This window comes from Vidua macroura, chromosome 6 (genome assembly GCF_024509145.1).
Source record: "Vidua macroura isolate BioBank_ID:100142 chromosome 6, ASM2450914v1, whole genome shotgun sequence".
NCBI classification, from domain to species: Eukaryota; Metazoa; Chordata; class Aves; order Passeriformes; family Viduidae; genus Vidua; species Vidua macroura.
Genome location: NC_071576.1, coordinates 60,834,111 through 60,861,694, shown reverse-complemented (window position 1 = coordinate 60,861,694; position 27,584 = coordinate 60,834,111). Strand labels below are relative to the sequence as shown.

Here is a 27,584-nt window from a genome sequence, read left to right as displayed (position 1 = left end):
GTATAAAAATATATAAAAATTAAAAATAATTTATTATCAATACGCACATAAACTGAAAATGCTACAGGTCAAAGCACCAAGTGCACATGCAGTTAGCTCAGAAGTGTTACCTGATCTTCCCCTGCATTGTCTGGGGAGAGATTGCTCAGAGGTGATGGGGCTTTGTGGCCCTAGTGACAGCCTGCTGCCATTGTTCCTGCCATGTGACACTTTCTGCCCAGTGTCTCATTACCAGGAGGGGACACGGTGTATTTCACTGGGTCAAAACAATTCATTAAATTACTGCCGAGCATCACCTTTTCCTTTGGAACAGATTTGGGCTGTTACTGGTTTGGAACAGGAAAATAAAAAATAAGCACAAGTTTTGTAACTTTTGTAAGAATTCTACCGGAACGTTTGCACCTCTGAATAAACACATTTATAGGAAAATATGTTCTTTGCTAAAGAAGAAAATGTTTTTTTTTTCTTTATAGTGGTTTGATCTGTTTTCATAACTCACGTAATTAATTAATGTGCCTTTTCTGTTGTTCATTCTAGGAGGAGAGTCTCTAATGTGGTAATTTAAACCTTTAGAAGATATTTTTAACTGCTTTTTCATTAAGGATGTCTCGTGGGGGAGGGGAGAAATAAGGATATCAGCTTTTAAAAGGTAGGAAAGCCCATGGAGAAGTTGCTGATGTATTAAACTGTTAAGGGAGGGTGCAGGTGGACATTTTTGAGCCACGTGCACATGGACTCGGGTAAAACTGCTTCTCAGGAGGGATTTGTGCCACAGACAGACCAGTGACAGAAAGGGGCTTTTTGTGCAGTTTGGGTTTTGTTTGTAGCTGCTGATAGCAAAGCCCTGGCTCAGTCCTCAAGTGCTTTCACAGTGAGGTTGGAGAGACCCAGGTAAGGAGGTCATCTTCCATTTCATTCTAAAATAGGCTTGGCTGTGATTCAGTGCCTGCCAGAGTTGCAGCAGGCTCCACTCCTGTGTGCTGCAGCTCGTGGGGGAGGCTGACACATTCTGTATTAAGATAAAACTTCTCTTTGCCACACCAGCCTGGCCCAGCAGCCAGCTAACCAGACTATTTACTTTGGAATACGCTGCAGAAGCACAGCCCCAGAAATCTTTATTTCTGTCAGCATTTTCCCTGCAGCCAGTAGACATTACTGCTAATAAGCACCAACTCACTGGAGTAATGCAGGATTATGTTTTAATTCTGTCATTCGCCTGCCTGCTGGTGTTTAGTGACGTTTATTTGAAGGAATGATGCGTTTTGGAAAGTGAGGTCAGCTGGAGCATTTCTTGTGCTCTTCATCTGTCTGCAGCCCTTGATCTTGCAATGTATCAGTCACTGAGGACAGAAGTCATTCCTCACCTGTAAAAATGAAATTATTGTGGTATTAGTGGGTGGTACCCTATGGATATTCCTAAATGTCGTGAGCTTATTGATGCTTATTGCAAAACAACAGGGAAAAAATGGCAATATTTGCTATCAAAGATTTTTAAAATTAGCCCAAAGTCATTGGAATTTTAATTTTAAATATGCTTTTTATTTTAAAAGGTAATTTTTCTCCTCCACAGAAAAAGTGTTTCAGTGTTTTTTCAACTTTTATGTAAAGTAAACATTTTTCCAATGTTTGGCTATCATTAAATTGGGTCTGGAATATCTCATTTTTTGTTGATTGCCTTGAATATTATCATTCTCAGATGATATCAGGTTCTCTCTATTTTATGTTATAATAGTCAGATATCGTAAAATATATTTGACCTTGCCAAACACCTCAAAAATAGAAACATATCTGTATTTTTCTACATGTTTAACATTCGTTAACCCTAACAATCACTTCTAATTCTTTTCCTGCTTGAGTGAGCATAAAAATGTAATTATTAAATACACTTATGTGAAAGACACTCAAACACCACAAAGGCTAATGACTACATGAAGAGAGTAAAGAAAATGCAAGAAAATTTACAGTGTCAGACTAGAAATGTACATTATTGTGACACATTTCCTGAAGACAGACCCTTTCCTTGTGGATCTCCTATGGAACCTGAGTGAGGAATGATCCACTCCTATGGCTCTAACAGAGAGGAAAATCAGACTGAAAATTAAAATTTACTCTGAAAAATACAATACCACGATACCTTAGCATTTACATGATCCAGTAAAGATGTTTCAACCACCCCACAAAATATTGCGTTTCTTTAACTCTTTGTTAAAGAAAATACGTGAATATGAACAAGTTCTTTGCATAGTTTAAAGCACAGCAATGAAGCATCTGTCAAATCTTCACCTATTGATGTAAGAGGAACACAAGCAGAGAAATAAATATCTCACAGTGTCCCTGAGCAAAATCATCTGTGACAATTAGCAGGGTGCCATATTTTTAAATTATAGTCGTCCCAATTAGCTGTTTCAACAAATATGGCACTGAAAAGGACATGAAGGTTGAAAAGAAACAATTGAAAAAAAAAAAGAGAGAGAGAAAAGTTCTGTAAAACCTAAATTGAACTAGTAGGTATTTATGTAATTTCAAGAAAAAAATCATTGTATTTTTCTACTTAAGTTTTTTTTCTTTTGCCTTGTACATAAATATCACTCTTCTATTAAAGGTTGGACTCGATGATCTTGGAAGTCTTTTCCAATCTTAATGATTCTACAGTGTAGTTATTCTGCCTTTCTGTGATGTGAAAAATTAGGGGATTATTGTTTTAGTTTGGATGAGGAGTGCATTTCATCTCAAGTCAGCCAGCTTTTATCCACGTGATAACCAAAAAGATTTTAGATTCCTTCTCACATTTTCTAAGAATCACCATTTTAGTCACCTTTAGATACCAGGCAAATTTATTTCCTAAGAGAAAATTCCACCATTACCTGGCAGAATTTGAAAGAGCAATGTCAGGATGGTGCAGGAGGCTTCTTGGAGCTGGGTTTTAAAGGCTGAGGAAGGAACAAGTAGAAAGACAGGTAATCTAAAGAATGCTTTAATCTGATTTTCTTCTTTGGAAAAGCCCCATCCTTGGGGGATGCACAGGGACCTGTGATGTCTTTCTGAAATGAACATTGGCACAAGCAGGCACAAAGCCCCAAAATCACCAGGAGCCCATGGAAAGCATTTTCTGCCCCTAGCAGCTTTTAAATCTTTCCAGAGGAGCCAGACTGTTGAATTTGTAAGTTAAACAGCAAACAATAAACAAATACTTTCACCAACCTCCACTCCACCCTGTCCAATTTTTTTTTTTTTTTTAGTCCTGCATTAAATATACAAAAAATGAAGTGGAAATAAAAGGTGAAATTTGTACTTATTTTGGCAAATTTCTCAGTAGAAAATGCACAGAGAAATCTGTGTGTTTTTAATGGAGGAAACACAGTGCTTCCCAACTGACCTTCCAGTTGTTGCAAAAGGAGCAAAGTGTATGTTTGCTTTAAATTTGGAAGTAATTTTCCATTTACACCCAGCAACAGAAGGTTGGATTTTGGATATATCCAGCAGACATATCTATGGGGAGGGGAGATGGGGAACTTTGAACCATGTTTATCTGAATGTGATAGTAATCAGTGGGAAGTGTACATTTAAATTTTTGTATTTTAAAAGAGCACTTTTTATCAGCTTAACTCTGACCCTTTTACATGTTTCCACAGGAATTTGGATCTGGAAAAATTTTGATCCAAATGCAGAATATCGAATGCTTGTTTCTCATAATACAAGTCATACTTAGGTGACAGTAAAATCAGTTTAAAAGTGCTTTAGATAAGAAATTGTGAGGAAAAAAACAATATTGAATTTTGTCCAGTCTCATGTCTGGTTGGGAAGGATAAATACTGTAAGCATAAAATATTTCAGCCAATGTGAAAACCAGTAAATACTGTAATTTCAAATCCTGTAAGTTGAATCCATGAATTAACTCCCTGCTTAACAAATTATTAAATGGGAAAGACTAAAGACTGTGGCCTGCAAGTTTTAAAAAAAGGGGAATTTAAGTGGAATCTTTGCTTGTTCCACCTGTGAAGGCCTGGACACCTGCAGGGATCACAACAACACTAAATCTAAATTAAAATTGCCAAGCAGCTTCTGGGTTGTTTGGATTTCATAATTTCTACCCAGGAAACTCAGCTCTCCCATCCAGGTGCCAAGGAGAAACTCTGCCTTCCTCTTTGTGTCAGCTCTGACAGTCACTGAGTGTTTTCCTGACCCAAGGAAAGCCTTTTCTGCTGGGAGAGCTGAATCTGCTGAATGGGATGTCCAGTGCCAGCACTGGAGAGGCATCACTGGGAAAATTCAACTGCTCAGGAGAATTGTGAGAGCCCAGTTCTGTCCCTTTGCACTGGGACCGTGCCTTGCTGTTCCATGCAATTGCATCTATGCTATTGGTGTCATTCTGAGCCTTCTGGATGGAATTACAGCCCTGTGGTCTTGCCTCCTCCTGTCCTTACCTCTGATGGCAGAGCCTCATTCAGGACTCAAGCTTGTTCAAAAATTAAGAGTCTAGCTGATACAAGCAACTCATAAGGTGCTATGAACAACTCACACTGGCTGTAAAAAGTGTTTTGATGATATAGCTTGTAGCAGTTTGAGGAGTAAAACAAATTGTTCTAGCCAAAGCATTTTCAGTCTGCATCTACACTTGGGATTTTGGTAACAAAAATAGCACAGAATGTCATTGGTAGGTGTTCTGCCAAAAGCTTCTAGCCTGTGTTTGTCCTCAGATCATTTCTTTTTGCTGCATAATAGATTACATCTGTTGGAAGTATCTTCTAACTTCTGGGTTTTCTTTTCCACTCAGAGCACTCACACCTAAGCAGTGCTTATCCTCTGCAAAGGCTTGGAGACAAGGAGGAACAGGAGCCCACGGCGGGGGGGGTGTTTCAGTGCTGAACTTCATAAATGAATCTAAATGACACGGGGCCTCCTTCCACTCAGTTACTTAAGCACTTTGAAACAAAACCCTCCCCTCCAAAGGGTATCAGGAGTCCACAGCACTTACAGGTGTAACAGGAGTTTCCACATTAACCCCTCCCTGGCCTACCAGCACAGATGTACCCGCCAAGAGAAAATTAGGACAGGGAAGTGTTTGCTGTTTTCCAGGTGACAAAAAAAAAAGAAGTCATGTGAGGGCTTCTCAGACACAGTCACATTTAACCTGTGATAAAAAAGGGTCATCAGAGTGTTTAAAGCTCGCTGATACATCTAATGTTGTTTTACTGTGCTTTGTGGGCACTTCAAAACTATTTTGTGGCCGAAGTAATCCCTAGGAGTCACTGACAGAGGAGGTTCATCACTCCAGCTCACACTGGCTGTGGCCAGCCCTCAGTCCCAACGCTGCAGTGGATGAGGAAACCTTCAATTGAAACAGCTCCCAAAGAAGGGAGCTTCTTGAGGGAGCTTGTAAGGAAATAAGGACAAACAATGGATCTGCAGAGGGGTGCTGTGCTCCACAAAAGCAACTGAAGGAGTTTCAAAGAGATTTGAGAGTTTGATTACACGCTGGCGATACTCCTGTTGCAAGGTGAGTGGAAGTCTAGCTTGATCTAATTAGCAAAAACTGGAACATGAGGACAGAACTGACAGTGCCAGGATGTTTCAGGAGGTGCTGTCATTTAGCAAGCCCAAAACTCCAGTGAGAGAACAGTATGATGAGAGAGGTTAATGAGCCCAAAGTCACCCCTTCTTTTCTAAGTCTAAATTAAAATCTGTTTCTGAAAGCTGGTGAATATTGTGCATATATATCCGTGGAGCACTGGACTGATCATTTTGCCTGTTAGCAGAGGATTGGTATCATTCAAATTTACAGCTGTATTTGGATTGTTTTGGTTGTCAAACTGTAAGAAGGTGCATGGTGAAACATGAGAAATTTGCTAGAAACAGGTCCTAAAAAAACAGCTGGAAAACTTATGTTGAGACTCATCAGTGGACCAAAATTTGGGGTGATATACACCAATTTAAATTTGCAGATCAAGTATGGGTTGAATCCGCATATATTTAATGTGCTTTTTTGAAGCCATTTTATAATTTGTATGGTTAAGTAATCAACAAGAATGTTTATCAACATTTACTGTCTATATGTTAATAAAAAGTGTAGAAATAACTCTGTAGGATGTTATTTTTTAGGAGCTTGATTAATATTTCTAAAATTAGTAAGCAATAGATGTTATGAGCAGCTCTTGAGTGCTATAATTTACCATTCACACCCACCTATTTCTTCCCCAGGCCTAAATTATATGGCTCATTACTTACAAGACTGAAAACTGGTGGTGTTGTGGTAGTAAATCCAATGTTAGGTTTCAGCACTTCCGTACAATGTCTGGCCTCTCCAATTAATTAATTCAAATTCTGACTTCACATCCTAACAATCTTTATTACAAGGATTGGTCCTAAATAAAGGTTAAAATCAAGCAGACACGTGTTGAAAATACTGGAACAAGTAGTGAGAAAAAATAGCAGAGTACGTGTAGTTGTGCAAGTAAATAAAGAAATTCTTTGTTATTTTTGGCAAGAGGTGGAGAAGCATGTGATGTCCAGTTGTAGCTGTAGCCAAGGGATTTATCTTGGGGCTAAATACTTCATAGGCAAACAGTAATTCCTTTTTCACCCCACATCAGCTGAACACTATTTCGGGTCAAGAATGCTGTTTGCAGAAGCTGACCAGTCCTACAAACCACTAATATTTAAGTGATGTGTAATATTAGGGACATGTTACTGGGGGTGTATCCTGTTGTTCTGTGAAGAGTTGAGCAAGGCAAAATGCTGAACTGTAAGGCAGGATCAAAACTGGTCAATACATTTGCTCTGTCCTGTTACCTCTGTAGCTGCCGGTGTGTCTGATGGGCTCGGGCTAGCGTGGCAAGGACTGCTCGCCAGGGAAGGATGTCAGACCAGATCTGGAAGGTTGGTGCTTCACAGCTGTTTTCAGGGCTGGCTGGGGAAGTCTCTTTGTCTTACGAGGCCACAGCACTCGTAAATGAACTGGGAGTTCACATGTTCAGTCTCACCGTGTCATCTTCTAAGCTCCAGGTCCTGAGAGCCGGGCCTTTGTCCTGGCACCGGTTTGCTCATCGTTATGCGCGTTATGTATCTGGGAACGAGTGTTACGGGATTTGGCAGCCAACGAGGTGGGAGGGAGAGCTCAGCGCTTGGGGTGTGGTGATTGGGACGGCCAGCACCGGAGTGTTTTTTAGGGGTTTTACAGGTGCTCCTCGGAGACCCCCGACAAAGCACGAGGTTGCCTTCCTCCAGGCAGTGACAGACCGGGGCGGGCAGAGAGGAGAGTTCGCGCTAGGAGCATCTCAAGTTGCCCTCCCAGGACTTCCCGGGGGGACCGTCAGCTGGCGCTGAGAAGGCTCCGCCGCTGCGCTGCTGCCAGGGCCGGCGATGTCCGCACGGCTGCCTCGGCGGGCCGGTGCGGGAGGGCAGGAGAAGGGAGCGCGGAGCGGGGCCGGGCGCGCAGCGCGCTCCGAGCGCGGGGCGGCGGCGGCGGCTGCGCCGCGCGGCGGGGCCGGGCGGGGGCGCTGCCGCCGGGCCGGGCGGAGCGGGCCGGGCGGCGGGAGCGCTCCGCAGGCTGCGCCCCGCGGGCTGGGCGGGGGCCGGGGCGCGCCGGAGCGGGGCTCGGCCGGCGCCCCCTCCGCAGCGCTCGGCGGGGCCGCGGCCCGCCGCTCGGGGCGATGGGCGGCGGCGGGCGCCGCTAGGCCGCCGCGGGCAGGGCGGAGGCGGGAGGAGGCGGAGGCGGCGGCGGAGGAGGAGGAGGAGGCGGCGGCCGGGGGCGGGTTGGGTCCCTCCCCGGGAAGATGAGGCGGAGGCCCGGTCTGTCGAGCGGGCTGAGCTGGGGCTCTTCCCTCGCAGCCGCCAGGACAAGATGGCAGCGGCCGAGGCGGCGGCGGCAGCAGCAGCGGCGGGGCTGAGCGGCTGAGCCCGGCCGGAGCGGCGCTTCCCGGAGCGCTCCCGGACATGCCCAGGGCGGCGGCGGCGGCAGCTCCAGCGCGGACGCCAGCGCGGCCCGACCCGTGAAGGTGAGCGGCCGGCGGCGAGCGGGGCCGGCCCCGGCGGGCGGAGAGCGGCGCTGTCTCTGCCTCCGCCGGCGGCGTTCGCGCCCTGCCCGCGGGGGGCTCCGCGGCAGACCCGACCCCCCTGCCCGGGGCAGCGGCGGCGGGGAGCGGGCAGCGCCGCTTCCCCTTCCCGCTGCCCTCGACGGCGCCTGCCCCCGCCGCGTCCCCGAAGTTTCCCGTTCCCCAGGCGCCCGCCCCGAGCCGCCCCGGGTGCCGGGCGAGGCCGCCGCCGCCCGGCGGGGGAGGCGCGGCCGCCCCTCGCCCTTTCCCGGCGGCGGCGCCGGCGCTGCCCCGCTGCCCTCCGGGCGCGCCGCCTCCTCCTGCGCCTTGTATGGAGCGCCGGGGCCGCCCGGGCGGCGGGGGGTCCCGGGGCGGCGCCGGGCGCGGCTCCTCCCGCTCCGGGTCCCGCTCGGCCGCAGCCGCGGGCGCTCCTGGCAGTCCCGGCGGGACGCGACCCTCGCCCCTGACCCCCGAGGAGAGACCCGCGCTGGGGGTGGGGGGGGAAAAGCTGGGGCGGCAAATGGTGCCCAGGGCCGGTATCACTAACAGCAACTGGAAAGGAAGTGGACGCTTTAAAATTTGGTCAGTTCCCAAGAACGAGGTCTGTGGAAACAGAGGGGTTTGTTTGCCGGAGGCTTTGCCGTAATGGTTGCGGCAGGGATTGTGCGGGGTTTGTTCTGGATTCGTCGCGGTGTCAGTTGTAAAGCTGGCAGGTGCGTTTACGTGTGTTTAACGCTGTAGGAAATAGTGATGAGTTTGTAAAAATTATTTTTATTTAGATCAAGCTCTCAATCGTCGGTGCTATGTGCTTACAGATATATAATAAAGAGCTTTCTTTTGAGGCTATAGTTTTGTTACTAACTGTTGCATCTGACTTAAAATGTCAGAAACTGGGATTGTTTCCTTCTTTGTTAACTTAGTTTTTGGGACTCCAGGGCTGTACTTGCCAGAAATTAAGTGGCGCCCTGATGTTTTTGCATCTTCCTGCTTGTGTATTTCGCGTCTTCCTACTTGCGTATTGCCTTGTTTATTTCAGTTGTTTTAGTGTCTTTAAATTGTGGGAAAGTATGTTACTATGAGAGATGATTACATTAAGTAGAGCTGCAGTTGTTGGTAACAATGCGTGTTTCTGTGGTTATTTATTTTCTACCCCAGTATTACCTCCCGTGCCATCGTTTGCAAAAAGTTTAGGCTCTGATTGATGTATTGAGTAGGAAAGCTGGGATGGACTGCGAGGTCCTACTTCCTGACATAGTAATTCCATAACAGACCTAATTCGCTAGAGCTTTCTATAAACTAAGTTTAAAATACACACAGTAACTCTCTAACCAGCGTGGCAGCCAGCAGAGAGATTAATTAAGCACCTGGAAAATAGGTCAATACTGTATTACGAAGCGGCATGGTGAGATGGCAAATAAATAGAGCAAAGTGTTAACGCGGACTTACCGGGGAAAACCGATCCCGGCGGAGCGGCGGGGACGGCGTTATCTGCGCTGCCGCGGACCTTTTATGGTAGCGCATGTTGAGAGCCCTTGGGCTTTTCACTCCCTCCACTTCTTCCTGGGGGGCTTCTCTTGTAGTTGCTCGCTCAGGGTGTGGCACCGCTCGTGCTTGCGAATTAATTTTTTTTTTTTTTTATTTTTTTTTTTTTTTAATAGATAAATTCGGCTGGGTGTTCCAGTTCCGAGTGCGGTGGTGGTGCGTGGCTCTCCGGGCTTGGGGGCGGTTTGTAATTGGACGGATTCCATGAGCTGGAATAAAGTTTCATTGAAAAATTGCTCGGGGAGCTGCCCCTGCCCTGCGGTCTCTGCGGCACTTGTGATTTTTCTTTGTTTCAGGGTTTTTTGTTGGTTTTTTTTTTTTTTTTTTGCATGTTTCCTCCCTCCTCTCTTTCAAACAACTACCTATGGAAACGGGGAAATGAGACCGGCTCCTGCATAACCAGATAGCAGAGACAAAGACAGGGTGTGGGGAGGAAGACTGAGCTTGCAACTCATCTTTCAGAACTCACTGATAGAAACACTGGAATTTGCATGCTCTGCTTTTCTCCTTGTGTCCTCCAGTTTGCAGCAGTTGCTTCAAAACAAACGCTGTTTTGGAGGTGATTTTTCCAAAAGCATCTGTGGGATTGATGGCATCTCTTAAAGGGGATGGGAGGCTGAGCAGCACTGTCAGAGGCAGAGGGTTGGTTAGCTCAGCAGCCCCTGGGTGGAACAGAATTAACTGTACTAAATTCTTGTGAAAGCCCCAATCCAAAGGTGTAGGAGTGTCAGGCTGTGTTTTGTGTTGAGGTGCAGAGACCCCTCTTTGAAGGCATTGCACACTTCCTGTTTTTAGTTTTCCTCTTACCTCTATAGGATCTCTTTCTTGTATTTTCCCTTTTGCCAGTGTGCTGATCGTGGCAACAAAGGCCCTTTTGACAAAGCGGTGCGTTTCGAAACGGGAGTTTTGTAGTTGGCTTTCTTGTATGTGAGAGGGGAGAAAAGCAGCGTTGGTAGCAGGAACAGCACTGTCATTTGAGGCTGAACGTGTATTTTGGAGGAATGTTAAATACAGAAGGAGAAACTGCTTTTAGTGCAGCTAAATTTCACTGTTGCAGTGTGGCACACGAGTGCTGTGCACTCACAGAACAGTTCCTGCAGGCAGTGTTGCCTTCTGCCCAGAACTTTGGGGAGTAAGGCATAGGACAGAGAGGCCTTCTTACATTTTTTTTTTATTAGATCAGCCTTGGCTTTTCTGAATATATAAAATGATTTCACCTGATCTGTAGAAGCATTGCAGGTGAATTAAACTGCTCTGACTGACAGAAGTACAAGTTGGGTAGAGCAGGCCTGATAATCACCTGGTGATCCTTGGTTGAGGGAAGAAGAAATGTGGAATTGTCACGGTGGTGCTACCAACATTCCTCTGTCACGGGTTTGCTGTTGAATTTTGTGAAATAGTATCCACCTTTCAGACTTCAGAAAAGCTTGTTTGTACCATTTTGTGTTTTCCAAGTTCCCAAGTCACTGAAATATTCTGTTTCTTGAGATCCCTTCACTGACAATCAGAGGTGGAGCAGAAAAGAATGAATTACCTTTAGCAGATCTTGAAAGAAAAGCTCGTTATTTGGGGTAGGTATAGGATGGGACTTCAGGTGTCTGAAGCTGTATTTCAGAACTGTGGCTGGGCTGAGCACAGCACCAAACATGAGGAGAGGAGCGAGGATGAGCACTGAGCATCTTCCAGACCACTGCTGTGTGTGCAGTGCACCTGAAGTGACCATGTAACTCTATTTGAAGCAGCCAAAAATAACTGATGCTGTGATATGGGTTAGTAATGGGCTGCCTTTTCTGACTTCTACAGGCAGTGAGCACCCTCTGTTTAACCTGAAATAACCTATAATGAAGGATAAAGCCTGGAAAATCCTGTTACCTGGTCTTGGCTTCCCCCGCCCTCCCTTTAGAGACTGTTTTAATTTAGAGCCTGTACCTCTTTCACAGAATTTTAGAGAAATTGTAGCTTTGTTTTTCTTCAGAGTCACTGTGCTTTGAGTGACAGGTGAGCAGGGGAACAGCATGTAATTGTGAAAATGGATGGCAGGAGTTGGTGTGAGTCTTGGTTTTAGATACAGTTTGGGGATAATCTTTGTAAAGTTTTCTAGTATTTTTTTCATGGTATATCACTTTTTTCCCCTATAGCATTTTCACACTCCTTTTTTAATAGTGGGTAACTTTCTGACAAAAGGGAGTTAATCTCTGGTGTAGCAATTGGGCTTGGAAAAGGAAGAAGAGCCAAATAACTGAACTGTTTTTTTAAACAAGTAGACTCAAGCAGTTTAGTTCTGGTTTTTTTTTCCTTATACTGAAACTTGGAGTCAGTGTAATTTCAAAATTCCTCTCCCAATATTAACTTTACATATTTATTAGTTCCAGCATTATGTAAACTTTTTGTACAGTATGTTGTGCTTTTAGAAAAAGATTAGGAAATTATTCCCTTTTCTAAGTAAGGAATATAATCCTTTTTTCCCACCTTTTATCCAGCTCTCTTATGCTCTACAGTATTTGGGTATAACAGGAAAATGCTAAGTTCAAGTTCCAAACCAGAGCAATAAAAGAAGACACAGTCAAACATCCAAAGACAAAATAGACATAAGAAATATTTTCCTATCTTTTAGGATGATCAAAGCTACAACAACTCCCAAAATTAAAAAAGTAATTGGATTCTTACATACAGAGAACTCCTTTTGCATGTTAGGAGGGACGCTCCCATCAAAAAAAGCTATCTTTAAAGTCAGTAATCTTAAACTCATGCTTTCCATTCTTGCTGAAATAATGTAACAGTTCCAGAAAACTTCTTAGTGCTTTTTAAAGCACATTGTAAATGAAGTACAAATAACATTTCCAATGTAAAAAGTCAGTTATTGCCAAATGGAAATTTGTTTTTATTTGTATGAGCATCACTTGCTGGATACATATGGTGCTGTGGTAACCACGCATTTAGAATGTGCTGGAAAACTTCTGGGCAAGAAAACCTGATATCTGTGCTGAGTCCCATAAGCACCCTGAGAAGAGGAGCTTTTGGAGATGATTGGAGATGCCCATGGCCACTTCTCCAGGCCTGTTGGATTTCATAATCCACTGGCCTGAGTGTCTTGTGCTCTCCTCTGTTCTGGAGGCTGAGCTGCTCTGGGTCACCTCGCTCCGCTGTCCTGCAGCTGCTCTTTGTGTCACCAGGACACCAAACTTCCAAGGAACTTAATTTGCTGGGTGAGGCAAGATTTTTATCACAAAGCTTGGCTTGGCTGTTAGCTTGCCTTGGGGCAAGCAGCCACCAGTACCTGAGAAAACCTGCTTTGGGTTATTTTAGGAGTTCTCTTTAGTTTTACTTGAACTGTGAGATGGATCTCCTCGCCTTGTGCTGACCTCATCTTGCAGTGGTGAAGTGAGATGGCAAAACTGGTCCCTGGGCAGGAAAAAGTGCCAGGAGAGCAACTTCAGCAGGGATTGCAATAAGTGGTGCAGCTGTGCTTTGTGTGGGGCTGGAGTGTCCTCGTTGCAGAGATGGTTGCTGCTTTTGTTAGCGTGAGCAGATCCCTGCAGGGCTGCTCCTGGGTCTCTGCGTGCCAGCTGACACCTGAACCTCTCCCTGTTGCTGCTGGAATGGGCTGAAACAAGTGCCTGCCTGCACTGGATGGGACCTAGTGCAGGCTCAGGGGCTGCATGAGCTCAGCCTATAAAGGCAAAAATGCAGAGAGAAAATGACTTCAGTACCAATAATCATTAGGAAGTTTGTAAGGGAGGAAAAGAAGTTTTCATTACTGGTGGTCTAAGCTCCCTTTGGAAGACACGAGTAACCACCAGTATCATAAAAATCCATAAAAAGTATTTATATACCCAGTTTTTTCTAAAGCTTTATTAATTTACTTTTGCAAAAGTAGTTTACTTTTTCATATGTAGATAGACTAAACATTTCATCTCTTGTGTTTCCACAGTCTCAACATGTCTACTGCTTTGTTTTGGTCCTTTGTGTGCATTAAAAAAAAATGCTATGTTAACTTTTACCAAATTCCACTAGTTTAAGTAAAATATATTCGTTTTTTCTCCTCTTTCATATGGTGCAGGTTTTTTCTGTGTTGGCACAATTGATGGAACTTAAACAATTTCCAGGAAGATTTTTAGTTGTTTATTTTAAGATGCCTTTCTGCCTTTTTGACTGAAGCTGTTGGTGTGCATCATTATCTTGTCAACATCTTCCTTGAGTTTTCCCTAGAAACTTTGGTCATCTGCTACTTCCTACCCCTTTGCTTTCAATTCTTCCTTTTTTTTTTGGGGTTTTTTTTGGGGTTTTTTTTTTTTTGTTTTTAACTATTGGACTTGGTTGCTTGTCTACAGTCTGTGTGTTCCAGTTGAGAAGTTTTTTTCCATAGCTTCTTTTTGAAGATTTCTAGGGATTGTATGTGGGTAGAAGAGGTACTCAGATAATCTTTGTTTTTCAGCATTTGAATCTGTTAAGTGCAGGAATTTTGGTGTTTGAGATCTTGTGAAGCCCTTCGGAAGGAACCAGATTTGTTCCTAAGAGGAGAAAAAAGCTCTTTGTCTCCTCTTTCCTTTTAATACCAACTTAATTTGTGATTCACAGAATTAGTTTGTATTCAGCCTAATAGGAGTGGATTGCTTTCTTGAGATACTGAAGAGTGATTTTAATAACTTTTCTTTATGACTTTTGTAATGATGCTGTGGGCTGGCTTCTTCCTTTGGACTGTGTCAGCTCTGAGCCCAGCAAGAGGACATGGTGGGAAGTTTGCCCAAGAAATGCTTTGGGAGCTCTTTGTGACAAACACTGTTTGAGACTAGATGTGTTTTTAAAACTCTGTCACAGAGGTGTCTAAACAATCTTCTGGAGATTAAAACAAGAGTGGCTGTTAGAAGTTTATTTATGCTACAAGTGGAAAGATTATTAAACGTGGAAGGGAATACAATAGAGACAAAATGTATGCACATTAATCAGTATTATTATAGCCCCCAGGCAGTGGGTTGTATGCTGCATATAATCTTTCTTTTCACATGCTTTCTGTGTAGTTAAATCAGAAAGTTTCTTTGCATAGGGGAAGGGGAGACATTTCTTGCCCTGGTGACTTTGGGAAACATTAAAATATGGGTTATTACAGGTATTGATTCATTAGGAGACAGAAGGCTGATTCTGAGAGAGAATGGATTTCTAATGCACTGGTATTTACCTGTAGGAAAAACTGCTTCTCTACATCCTTAGAAAGCTGAAAGAAGTGGTAAACACCTTTTCCCTCTATTTTTTTCTTTACTGTTCTACAGTAAATGCCATGCCCAATTATACAGCTGTTTTCAGCAAGCAATTCAAAAATTCAGTGCTATTTTCATGATGGTGTTGCTTACAAGGAAAGAGAAACACCTGTTATGTAATAGCAGAATATTCAAACCACTTTTAAATAATGCATTTTTAAGATGGGAAAAATACTGGGACTTCACAGAGGATTTCTTCTGTCTGTGTATGTGTAAAAATGCCTTCCAAACGTGTACTTACTCTGTGTGTGTGTGTTTACCTCAGTCTGTTTGAAAGTTGTTACTGGGTGTTGCTGGGGCAACTGACCTGAAAACTGCAGCAGAAAAAGATCAATCAAGATAAGTGTGTGGGATTAGATGCCTTAATTATTTTACAGTTGAGTCGGTTTTAAAACAAATAAAGGCTAACGTTCCTATTTACTCTGACATTTTTGTTGCAGAGGAAGTTGAATAGGTGTGCTGTCTTGACAACCCATTAACCACTTGATAATGACATTCTGGTTGGTCTTCTTGGAAGAGGGACTGATCTTTTTCTATATATTTGGGCAAAATTTTAACTCAAATATTACTTACTACCAGGTAGTTCTCAATGTGTAGGAAAGTTTTATTCACCTCCTTGGTACAGGAGAGCCTGATTTGCAAATTTTTTTGCATTGCATGTCAGACTCAATGAGCTTGACAGGTTTTTTGTGTGTGTGCTGCTGTAGACTTAATGTGCAGGTCCTGTGGGGAGAGCAGGAATTTTGTGATGTTGTTGGGGATTTTTTTTTATTTGTTTGGTTTTTGTTTGTTTTGGTTTTTGTTGCTTGTTGGTTTGTTTTTGTCCAGGTGAAAATCTTTTCTAGTGAGAGGGAGGAAGATAATTTTGGATGAGTTTCCTCCTCATTTTGTAGCTGAGAGGACCAGATGGACTCTGTGTAAGTAGGACCCCTTCCTGTGCATGCAGATGTGCTGCCTTACATTCTGTGAGGTGGCAACAAACACCTAGATGTATATACATCCTGTAAGATGTATATTCTTACAGGAGCTGCTTTCGGTATTGTCTAGAGCTATTCTAAAATGAAATTTCAAAATAAATTGCTTGGCTGGGTTGATCCATTTCTAGTTCTAACAAAAGCCCAGCATGCTAAAAAATGCAAAATTAAGTAATTATTGCACAGATGTAAAAATGACTGGAAATAAGAAAGGACTAAGAAGGAATTTTTTTTTGCTTTTAATGCAGTGGATTTTGAACACGTGATATACCAACAGGCAGTTTGGGCTAATCCTCTCTATCAAATTTTATTTCTGCTTTAGGGAAGGTGGCAAAAAATCTTTTGGAAATACTTAGGGCAATGGAAAAAGTGCCCTGCCTCTCTGCTTGCCTCCTGCTGCCTTGAAGGGTGGCAGACAGTAGCAGTGGTTTGCATGGATCCTTCAGCACTTGTGTCCTGCAGAAGGTGTGGGCTCTCCTAAACCCCACTGTCAGAGACTTTTATTTGAGAGTGCCTGCTGTTTCCAGGTTCAAGCAGAATTAGTCTTCTAAAAGAAGAGATTAGGCTGGTGAAGCCCTGGCTGGTGGAAATGTGCTGTTTGTGTTGATGGTGGCACATTCTCTATTTGGAGGGCATGTTCTCACTGGGGGCTGCTGGCCAATGCTGCACTGCTTGTGCTCGCTTTCCAGCTTGCCCAGAAGAAAAAGAAATGCTTTGAGTACTGTTTCATTTATCTTTTTAGCTATGATTGCAGTCATATTGGTATCACAAGATTGAGCTTTTGATATTCGTGGAAAATCTGAATAAAGCAATTGTGTTCTTGAGTACTGCTGCTGGTGCTATGGCAGCGTTGAGTCAGAGCAGTCCACTCTGATATTTTATGTAAAATATGTTTGTGCTCGGTGTATGGCGTCAGTTCTGTTTCCAAGGATCGAGACAATGGTGCAATTGAGACTGGTTTGTATCACGCTTAAACCAACTGATATTTTCAATTTCTGCTATCAGAGCAACATTGGTGGTGTCTGATTAAAAATATCTCCGCTGTTGCACAGACCTAAACCAGCCTGTAACAATTTTTTTTTTTTTTTGGTGGTTAGTAACTAAGTTCTACAAGGGCAGGATTGGATCATTGTATCCTTTGCTTCCCACTCAGACTCTCTCAGACTTGGAGCCAACCTTTGGCCTTTCAGCCTGGACCTGTGCAGGACTGAGGTTTCATGTTGGGCAAAAAGGCTGTGTTGGCTCAGCTGAACGCTCCTGGTGAGTGATGGGCCAAAATCCCTGAGCTCCGAAACACGGGTTTTAATCAAGAATGGTAATGATTCTTTTTGTCATTAAACTGCATCTCTGGCTGCTGCCCCAGAACTGGGTGTTGCTTTCTTTGGTGAGGTATCATCAGCTGCTCCTGCATCTCCTGGCTCTCTGTGCAGTTTGTGTCCAGAATTGCCTCTGTCCTTGTGTGAGGAAACCATTTAGAGGGCACAAGTTACCTGGAACACCTCGGTGCTTTCTCCTTTGCTCTGCTCTCTCCCTTCTGTGGGTCACAAGTCTGCTCAGAGCTGGTTTTGAGGTGGCCAGAGCGTGGGACTCCCTGGGCTTATATTTCTGGACTCTTCACACTCTCTGTGGATATGTTTTCCTGTATATATTGCATGAAACCTCAATTGCCCGTGCTTTGTTATTAATTGTCCAGCTGGAGTGAGGGAATTCCTCAGGGTGAACAGGTCGTGGGGGTATGAAAGTACTTGCATCAGAACAGCTTGTTCAGCTACATATCCAAAATAAACAATAACGTAGAGGTGCTGCTACTACTGGTAATGAACTTCCATCTGTGCGGGAAGAGAGGGCAACTAATTCAGCTTTGTACTTGCTGAATAACTTGAGAAGTTAGGTGGCACCTAATATGAAAAAAAACAATTGTTTTACCTGGAAAAAAAAGTTAGTATCCTCACAGCGTTTCCAAAGTGATGCATAACGTAAACAAACCATTTCATAAGTGCCACTGCTCAAGTTGTGCATTTGCTGGAAGTTAATGAGCGTTTAGAAAGCCTCCCTGGATGCCCAGCTGCACTGCGAGGAGGATGTGAGAGTTCTGGAGGTGGTTTTTGCCCGCGGAGGCCTGAGAGCAGTTGGAAAACAAGTTTTCTTGGGTTACAATTTAACTCTGTTATTAGGTGGCTGCCTCTGGCTGGGCTTTGCCTGCTGGGAATTCACTACCAAGAGCAGCAGGGCGACTGCTCTGCTGGGGCAGGGGGAAGGAGCTGTGGATTCTGCAGACAAATCAAGGGAGCAGTGTGGCCATTTCTCCTGAGCTCCCCTGCAGTGGCCTTATTAAGCAGTTGCTTTGCCACACACCCCCCCCAACTCAGTCATGTGGAAATGTCACTGTACAGTTAATTATTAATGGTGGTCACAGTCAGTATTGGTGCTGGGTTTGCCTAGCCCGAGGAGGCTGGAGATGTAATTTTGAGAAGTAGAGAGCATTGTTACACTTAGGTGAACATTAGCAAGATGTTAACCAGAGGTGCCTCATTTTGCTGAGATGCATCTGGGTGATTCCCTGCTCAGTTTGTGTAGAGAGAACCTTGGCTGCGGGGGGACAAACTGAAATGCCTCCTGTCCACTGACATTACTTTGTGAAAATATATTAGTTAATTTCTTTAAAGGAATAAACAATGAATTTACTCAGTTGAAATGTGTTTGCTTCGTTACTTTGTTCATACTTTTTTTAGGAGCCCAGAATTCACAGCCTTAACTCGGGTCAGAAGTCACATGTTTTGGATGGTTTCATGTTTAATAAGCCGAGTTTTCCCAGTTCTCTCTGCTTCAAGCCAAGAAGACTGGTTCCTTTGAAGGAAGCCTTTCTAGAGGTGCCAACAGTTGGTAGGTGTTTTGGGACAGCCTTTCTTGTGCACATTCCCTGCAGCATTCACTAGCAGTGAGGTGGGATGCAGCAACCTCCAACTGGAGAATACAAGCTGGAGAACTCCAGAGCCAAATTCAGCTTGTGTGTACCACTGCCCAGGAGCAGCTGCTGTGCTGGAGTGAGGTTGTTACACTTTCCTTGCACTTGAGGAAGGAGAAGAGGGCTTAAAAAAGAACCTGTGGCAATGTGGGGCAACTCCTCTGAGACTAAAACTGAAGTGGAAGTTACTCCGAGGCTGCCTGTGGTACTGTCACCTGGAAATTGCACTTTTCAGTTTTGCTTACTGTGCTTTGGTTTGCATCCTGGAGGGCTCTTGTACTGCATACATTTGGTTTTTATTTTACATTAAATTTAAGCTGGAAGATGTTTTCAGGCTCAATTAACCTCCCTGAAATGAGCACAGAAGATTTTTCTTTCCTTTAGCACTGCTTGTTTGGCTCTACACATCCCTCTCTTACTCTGCTGCTGGGTTTGTTACTGACCAGCTTCAGTTTGTGTGAGGAAGCAGGAGCAGGCTCATTAACAAGTATGCAGAAAGATGTATGAACTCAGTGAAATGTTTTCTGACAGGGGAAAAGAAAGATCCACTCTCTGCTAGGTGAAAATTTGCTGTGTATTATTTTCCTTTTGCTGGGAGTCCTGGCTTAAAAAAAAAAAAAAAAGGGGCAACAAAAAACCTGCAACACAATAACTATTCTTTCAGGTGTAGCTATCCATAGGATTGCATTGTAATCCAAATACCTCAAAATACTTAAAAAAAAAAAGCTTCCAAACCCCACTAACAAATCAACCCAGTAAGAAAAAACAGAACCAAAAAACCAAACCATCCCCAACCACAAAAAAAAAAAACAAACCCACAACCCCAAACCATCAAAAAACCCCTTACAACACAGCAGTGCTGTTACAGTAGAGGGTGTTGTGCTATTTTCCCTTTCTCTTCAAGGTTTGTTGTGCAGCTCTGCTGTCTGTGGGGGTTTGTTTTCATCTGGGTGGGGGGAAATCAGTTCTGTTTATCAACTTAGGTTCTCAAAGCAAAGGCCTCCAGCAGCTGGTTGTGTTGGATGGTTCTGTTCTGTTCAGATGGATTTCATTGCATATATGTTGGGTAGAATGTGCTTCTGTCTGAAATGCCTTCTGAGCACTGTGAGTGTGTGGCAGAGGTGTTTAAGCAGCCTCAGGTGTAGGATGCTGCAGGGTTTTATGTGCCTGTTTCACAGGATTCACAGGTTACCTGAAGATACTGTAGCTACTCCAAGTGACATTGGCATCTAGAAGTGTGTGTTTAGAAAAAGACAAGCAAAATGATGGGAGTAATGAAGAAGTGTTTAGGGGAAGGTAAGAAATTAGATGATGGTACAAGTCTATTTTTATTTGTCTGGAGTAAAATTTTATTTTATTAGTTCAGTCTGTAATGATTGTATCAAAGGTTGTTCTTCCAGGACATGTTATCTCTTCTATTTAATGGTCAATTTTGGGTTTTTTTAGGTGTTTTTTTTTTTTTTTTTTGAGTTGCTAAAAATGTTCTTGTAATTACTCAGTAAACACTTCTTATCTGCAAACAGAGCTGTTACTGTGGATGGAGTTCAGGGTTGTGGAGTTGGCCTGTAAGAAACACACTAACCCCAAAAGGTGATAGTCTAGTTTTTCTTATCCAGCTGAAATTAATGTTGAAGAGGAAGCTGGGACTGTGTTCCTCTGGACCTTCTGGACTGGTTTGAACAGCATGAGTTCTAGAAAATTCATACATTTTTGAATGCCAGTGGTCCTCACAGGCTCAGGTGAGGATTTGAGTGGGCCTCTGGTCCCTCTGGTTCTCCTCGTGCTGGACTGTCCTGTCTTCCACAAACATCCTTAATTTCAGTGTAGTTTTTTTCAAAGTGCTTATTGTTATCATCTAGTGCCCTCAGCTTTGATGACAAGTTTACACAGGGAAATACCTTCTCCAGAAGTTCAAGGGAGCAGGATTTTTGCTGTTAGGTCATGGCAGATCCAGGGCAAATGGATCTGCTGGGGCTGCTGCAGCTTGGCCAGATTGTCACCTGTGGGGCCAGGTGTCCCCACTCCCTCCTGCCAGGGGGTGCAGGGACCTCTTCCTGCCCAGGGGTTTCGTGGGGTGGCTGTGCCTCTGGGCCTGCCCAGCATTTGGATTTGTCTGTGAGTCAGGAAAGTGATTGTGGTCATCTGAACCCCCCTGTCAGCAAACTGGGATAACACACTAGTGTGTCCTTGAGACGTTTCTTTGCTTTTGAAGTGTAAATGCTTTTGGAGTTTGAATATCTTACTTGTTTCATGCACATGTGTGTCAAAAAGTGAGGGGGTTGTGATGAACAAGCAAGCAGAGTATTTTTTAGTGGGAACCTCAAAAAGGTTTCAAGAAGAAAACACCCAAGCATTATTTCGATATTTTAGTGTCTTTGGCAGATGTGGTATTCGAGACATCCCAGAACTGGAGGAAGAGTAAGGTGCTGATAGAAGGTTTGGCTTGGCCTGCACTGTGCAGGTGCCACTGGAAGCTCCAGGGGGCTTTGGATGTTCTCTGGGGCAGTCAGTGAGGGCTGATTTTTGGATCTCTAAATAATGCGATCAGGATAAGTGATTTATTTGAATATAGTTATGATAGAAAAGGCAGTAAGATCTCGTAGTCAGTAATAATGCTTATACACCTTGTAATGGGGCAGGTTATTTAGGAGAGAAGTCAAGAGCTTGGGGAATTTTTTTTGAGGTTAGTAGTTAGTGTTAAGTCCTTGGTGTGGAGCAGGAGGCCAGTGGCAGTCCCATCATGTTTGGTGGCAGGAGAGCCCAGCTGTTTCCTGGCTGTCTCCAGCTTTCTACATCATCTGGCTCTGAGAAAACAGCTTTGGGAAGTAGAGGGCTTTGAAGTTTCCTTCTGCAGCTGGGACAAAACCCATTAGAGGATTCTAAACTGAGGTGTTGGTAGTATGATTATTTTAATTGCTCTTAAGATACCTGAATGTTCATTTGCATAAATCAAATCACAGCTTCAGAATAATTATGCTGTGCTTTTGGTTAGTTTTCATTAGATCAGAGTCACTGCAATGTCTAGCTCAAGTTTTATGTGACTCATCTGCAATTTAAATACCTATTACCAGAATTTTCATGTGCTTGGTATGATTAAGTGATCTAATTAAGGTATTATTGTATTGAATTTGTCTCTGGGAGCTGATCAGACTGGTATAAACCATAACTTTCCTGAAACCTTGTAGTTACACTGGGGTCCACCCAGAGCCTTTTTCTTAGTGCTTAACTACATGACAGACGAGTCTAAGGCTGCTGTGTGACAGGCCTGGAAGGGGACACTGGGTCAGTGCATAGAGGACACCTGGAAGGTAAACTCAGTGCCTCTACCCCCGTGGCTCTGTCAGTGATACACCAATTTCTGCAGCGGGGTGGAACAGAACTCGGGGAAAGCACCTGCCTTCCGTGACTGGATTAGGTTACTGTACATCGTAAGTTACTGGAACCTTGTTGGTGTTTATGTGTACAAACCCATGCCCCCTGAGTTATTTTGGGCCCCATCACATGGCTTAATCACTTTCATTTTCATCCCGGTGAAATTCTTTGATCTGTGGCAGTTGTGACATTTGTCTGTTCTCGGCAGGCTGCTGGTGTTTACAGTGAATAGGTTGGATACCTCGTGTAACAGGTAGCATTGGCTCACAGTTAAGAACTTCTGAGTTATTTTATGTCATGGTTGTTAAACATTTGAATTGGTTTTTCAGTTGGGTTACTGAACGCTGTGCTGCTTTTGTGTGTAGAAATGATGGGAGGTTTTAAATGAACGTTGAGTTCAATAGCACAAAGGTAGGACCCCCATTTGAAAAATGCCATGTAGTGCTCTGTTGCAGCCTGTCTCAGTCCTGTGCAACCAGCTGAAGCACTTAACTGCAGTAACCTGCTGCCGCTAAAGTCCTCCTGTGGGCACTGGTAAAGCGTGAGGGCCTTGTTCTGCCACAAGAAACGAAATATAAAACAACTTTAGACCAGCTCATTTGGAGAACATAATTGTGTCGTGATTTTTCTTTTAGAAGCAGCAGCTGCTTGGAAAGCTTGGGAACGTGCACAATTTTCACTTGTTTTTTCTTTTCCTCTCCCCCTTGTAGGTATGGCCTCACAAGTCTTGGTCTATCCACCATATGTTTATCAAACCCAGTCAAGTGCCTTTTGTAGTGTGAAGAAACTCAAACTAGAACCAAGCAGTTGTGTGTACCACGAAAGAACCTACCCGCAAATCTATGTGAATGGTAAAAACTTTGGGATTTCTCCCCACAGGGTTAGTACTTTCTTTCAGACTAAAAACCCATTTGACAGACCTCGAGGACAGAGCTTTTGGTTGCAGTCAAATGCTGTTGCTTTAAAAACCACTGCAGGTGCTACAAAGGCGTTGGCAGTGTGGGCGCAGCACGCTCAGCTGGAGGCCCCTCGGGCCGGGACGCAGGGAAGCCGGTCGGATATCCTGGAAGGAGCCCAGCGATGTGGATTGAAGCGTAAGAGCGAGGAGCTGGAGAGCCAGAGCGGCACGATGCAGATCGTTGACGAGCTGTCCATCCTGCCCGCAATGCTGCAGACCGGCGTGGCCAACCCGGTGACGGTGGTGGCCACGGCCGCGGCGCCCAAGCAGGGCGGTACCGGCGGGGACGGGGATTACCAGCTGGTGCAGCATGAGGTGTTGTGCTCGGTGAAAAACACCTACGAGGTTCTTGATTTCCTGGGACGAGGGACCTTTGGACAAGTAGTCAAGTGCTGGAAAAGGGGGACGAATGAGATCGTGGCGATCAAAATCCTGAAGAATCATCCTTCCTACGTGCGCCAAGGGCAGATAGAAGTGAGCATCTTAGCGAGGCTAAGCACTGAAAATGCTGATGAATTTAACTTTGTGAGAGCCTATGAATGCTTTCAGCATCGTAACCATACTTGTCTGGTTTTTGAGATGTTGGAACAGAATTTGTACGACTTCCTGAAACAAAACAAGTTCAGCCCTCTGCAACTGAAAGTAATAAGGCCTATTCTGCAACAGGTGGCCACTGCACTGAAAAAACTAAAAAGTCTGGGTTTAATCCATGCTGACCTCAAACCAGAGAACATTATGTTGGTGGATCCTGTTCGGCAGCCTTACCGGGTCAAAGTCATAGACTTTGGGTCTGCCAGCCACGTATCAAAGACTATTTGTTCAACTTATTTACAATCTCGGTATTACAGGTAGGTGTCTTTTACTTTGGTTTTTTTTACCTGTTATGGAACAAGGTTTTAGCATTTCTTAGAGTTAATGGCTTAAATAATTGCTCCTCCAGGTGACTAGTAAGAAAAATTTGGAAAAGATAAAACCATCTAGGAATGTGAAAATTCTGTAGTCGGTTGCCATTTTGAATGTGAACACTTCCTTTGAATGTTTTTATAGTGTTGTCTTTTTCCTGGAAGTATATTTTGTGCTGCTCTCTGAAGTCATCAGTTACTGTTATTTTGAGACTGTTCAAAAGGAAAAGGGAAAAAAATTATCTTTCACTTGCTTGTTTAGGATGTCTTTCCAGCCTTCCTAACAGGATGGATTTCTTTTTCCTGTAAGCAGCTGGACAGTGTCCTAGAAGTGCCATGTTTCTATATCCTGTTGCCAAAGATTATGTAAATGCCTCTGTTTTTCTCCAGCACTTGTAAATATTTTCCCTAGTTCTTAGAAACTCCATTCTGACTGAGTGCCTTCAGCAGCTGTGGAGTTCAGTAAACTTCTGGAGTCAGGGACTGATAGGATGCTTAAATGTTTAGGGTGATACCAGAAGGGTGTTTAAAGTGATTTTGGTATATGGTTACATTCTACTTTTGCCTGACAATGGATGTATGTTTTCGATAGTTTTGTTTGGCTATTTTTTTTAAACTTTCTTTGAATAGTTACCCAATCTGCCTGACATTTAAAAATTACCAATATTCAGTCCTTTTGTTTTCCTTACAAGCTAAACATGTCTTGATTGAAGATCTTTTTCAGTTCTGCTTTGCAGCATTGGCAGTAGTATGTGCTGTGTATTGCCTGTCTGCTGATTGAGTAAGAAGCTAGTAAACTAGGACAATGAGTACTTGGAAGAAAATTTTAAATATTTTACAGCTATTCATGCTGGAAATGAAAACTTGTGCCCTGCAATTCTAGGCTTGATGAAATTAGTGATTGGAGTTCATGCCAGAGGAATCTATTTTTTGCCTGTAGCTTGTAAACAAGAATGCTTCACGTACAGTGCTCACATAAAATATTCTGATTCATCACCTGCATTCTGTATTACTTAATTGCAAACTGCAGCAGAGGATTTAAAAACTTCATGAAGTTCATCAACAGAAAACTAAAATGGGAAACGTTATGGATGATGCACGTTCACATTATACAAAAATATATATGAGAGGGAATAAAAAGTAACTTGGGAGTTCATTTTGGTGTAGAAGCTGTACACCACTTAGGACACTGTGGTTTTGGGCCTCTCAGGACAAATCAGGCCAGGCTTGCAAAGGTGGCAGGAATTCTGAGAGGCTCTAGACAAGTGCAAAGGTCTTACCTTTAGCTGGTTTGTGCAGAATCATCATCCAGCAGACACTCAAGGTGCATGGTCTGAGAATGTTTCCCTGCCTATTTTGGCTTTTTTTATTTATTGAAGCAATTACAGATTATTGTGAACTATTGCCATTTTTCACTCCTTTCTCCCCAGGAACTGACAGAGGGAAGGCTGTGGACAGCCAGGCTGGGTGGTCCTATTGTAGTACTTCAGCCTCAAGTAACTGCTCCAGCTTTTTTTTTTCCTGTTTCAGATGGCTCAATAGACAAGATACTGTTCTTTTTTAGTTGCCTACATAAAAATACAGTAGCTGTAGTTTTGTTTTACTTGGCTTGATGTCGCTTTGCAGCTCTCAATGGAATTCTGGCATGCTTATGGGTTTGGGCAGGTCCATTGCTGCCAGGATCAGTGTGCAACTCCTTGGCATTTTACATGCTTGCATTGCACTCAGATGTGGGTAAGTGGGGATCCCTGTGGGTGTTTATTCAAAATAACATCCCCCAAGAATAAGATAAGATTCGTGGGTGCATGTCCTGTCTTGCCTCAGTGATGTTGGACTCATGGCATGTGCACCTAAAATTTCCTAGTTGGTAAGTTCTGCTTAAGTGCTTTGTAAATATTCAGGTTTCAGTAGATCATATTCTTTGTTTTGTATAGTTTTATAATCCTTCTATAAAGTAGCATCTAAGTCAGAAATGTTTGAAAATAAAAAGGACGTAAAAAGAAGAAAAATGGTTAGGGTCCATCTACTTGAATTTTTTTTTTTTTAATATAGAAGTATTGGTTGAGATAATTTTGGGAAAAAAAAACCCAAAGAACTATGCTTCAAAATTACTTTGAAAAGAAGTTTTTACTTCTGAACAGGTTTTCAGCATGCTGGATTTCATCACGGATGCGTAGCTCTCTGCCAGTTGTGTGATTCAAACTAACTTTGTGTAGACTGGCAATTCCTCAAAATTTCTTTTTGTTCCATTGGAAGCACCAGACTTGTGTAAATAATAGCAGAAAATAGGGATTTGATTGAAAAGGTTTTAAAATAGATGATGCTGGGAAAATTTGAAGCGAAAAGTCTTACAGAAGAATGAGAAGGGCCTTCAGAGAATATCTTGTATTGAGATGGCATTTATTTTAAGAGAGATGGTGCTTTTGGTCAATCAAATAAGGAGCAGTTATATATAAAATATAACTGTACTTAAATGTTTTTTGTGTTAGAAGAGCCTGGGAGTGATAGTGCAGGTTTGACCTGTTTGACTATGACATGTTGAAACATGTTTTATAAAACTGAATAAAGAGAAAAGGTTGTTTGTTGGTGATGGGTTTTGGTTTTGTTTTGCTGTTTTTTTTTTTTCCCAGTCTGATCATTGCTTCTGTTTTTTTATTCCTGGGACCATAGGGAACTGATGATCATGAGAATGGAGAATGCCCCAAAGTCCAGTGTTAGGGTGTTTATTTTGAATTCTAGTGTCACTATTTTGATTCTGTAAGAGGAAGTGAGTAATGAGTTGGAAAAATGAGTTAATAAGAGGATTAGGACTTAAGGAGGGGAACATTATTTAGCCAGGTGAATGGATAATGGGCTGGCTAGCAGAAAAGAGGTGACCTAATGATGACTGTTGCAGATATTGGGGCACTTTTGTATGAGGAGAGGTCCTAAACAAGTGAAACTAACTGAATTTTAAAAGGGTATAAGCAAGCAGAAAAATGGAGACAGACTGTATGGAGTGATAATGATTTGTTGTTTTCCTGTTTCTGTTTCAGCTTTGTCAAGCAAAGAGAAAATAAGAAACTGGTTAAAAGAAGTGTGAAAAATAGATTTTGACATTTTGTTGCCTTTTGGAAGCTCCTGTTTGTTGCATTGCTAGAAATTGTTGAGTATGGCTGTGAATAAATACTAGCTACGATACACTGTCTGAAGTCAGAGATTATTTTTTATTTGTTTTAAAGATCAGATTTTATTCTCAATGCTCTTTCCTTGAAAGGCAGTGTCTGTGCTTACATGCTCTTTTTATGCTGGTCTGGATTTTAATAGCTGTGGACTGGAGAGATGTGGTATTTGAAGCCCTTTTCTGCTTCTGGCCTCACACGTTAAGACTGCTGACCTTTTATGAGTGATCTAAGGAGGTAAATAACTAAGCAGTGTGTACATTTTCAAAAGAAAATACCCTTACGTACAGCGTAGGTGATCAAGCTTTTGTCATTTATGGAAATGGTATGAGGAGTGTGTTGCTGTCCTTTTGGTCAACTGTGCCCCAAATCATGAGGAGGGGAGTGTTGCATCCCAAATGGAAAGCAGTGCAGGCTGTGGAGGA

At 43.3% G+C, this 27,584-nt stretch overlaps 1 protein-coding gene and 1 long non-coding RNA gene across 2 annotated transcripts in view; one reads left to right on the top strand and one right to left on the bottom strand.

Annotated features, from left to right (window-relative positions):
- Positions 1-1,182: 1,182 nt before the first annotated feature.
- On the bottom strand, positions 1,183-7,410 carry LOC128808961 (uncharacterized). The gene is made up of 2 exons (XR_008437584.1): positions 6,790-7,410; positions 1,183-1,364 (listed from the first exon to the last, which is right to left on the bottom strand). It is a non-coding gene; the product is annotated as an uncharacterized LOC128808961 (long non-coding RNA).
- A 280-nt stretch (positions 7,411-7,690) lies between these two features.
- HIPK3 (homeodomain interacting protein kinase 3) overlaps positions 7,691-27,584 on the top strand; it is a 64,658-nt gene continuing 44,764 nt past the window's right edge. The window contains exons 1-2 of the mRNA XM_053981403.1: positions 7,691-7,994; positions 22,849-23,944. Of these exons, the coding sequence (XP_053837378.1) occupies positions 22,851-23,944 (1,094 nt within the window). The 5' untranslated portion in view covers positions 7,691-7,994; positions 22,849-22,850. The remainder of the gene's footprint in view (positions 7,995-22,848; positions 23,945-27,584) is intronic.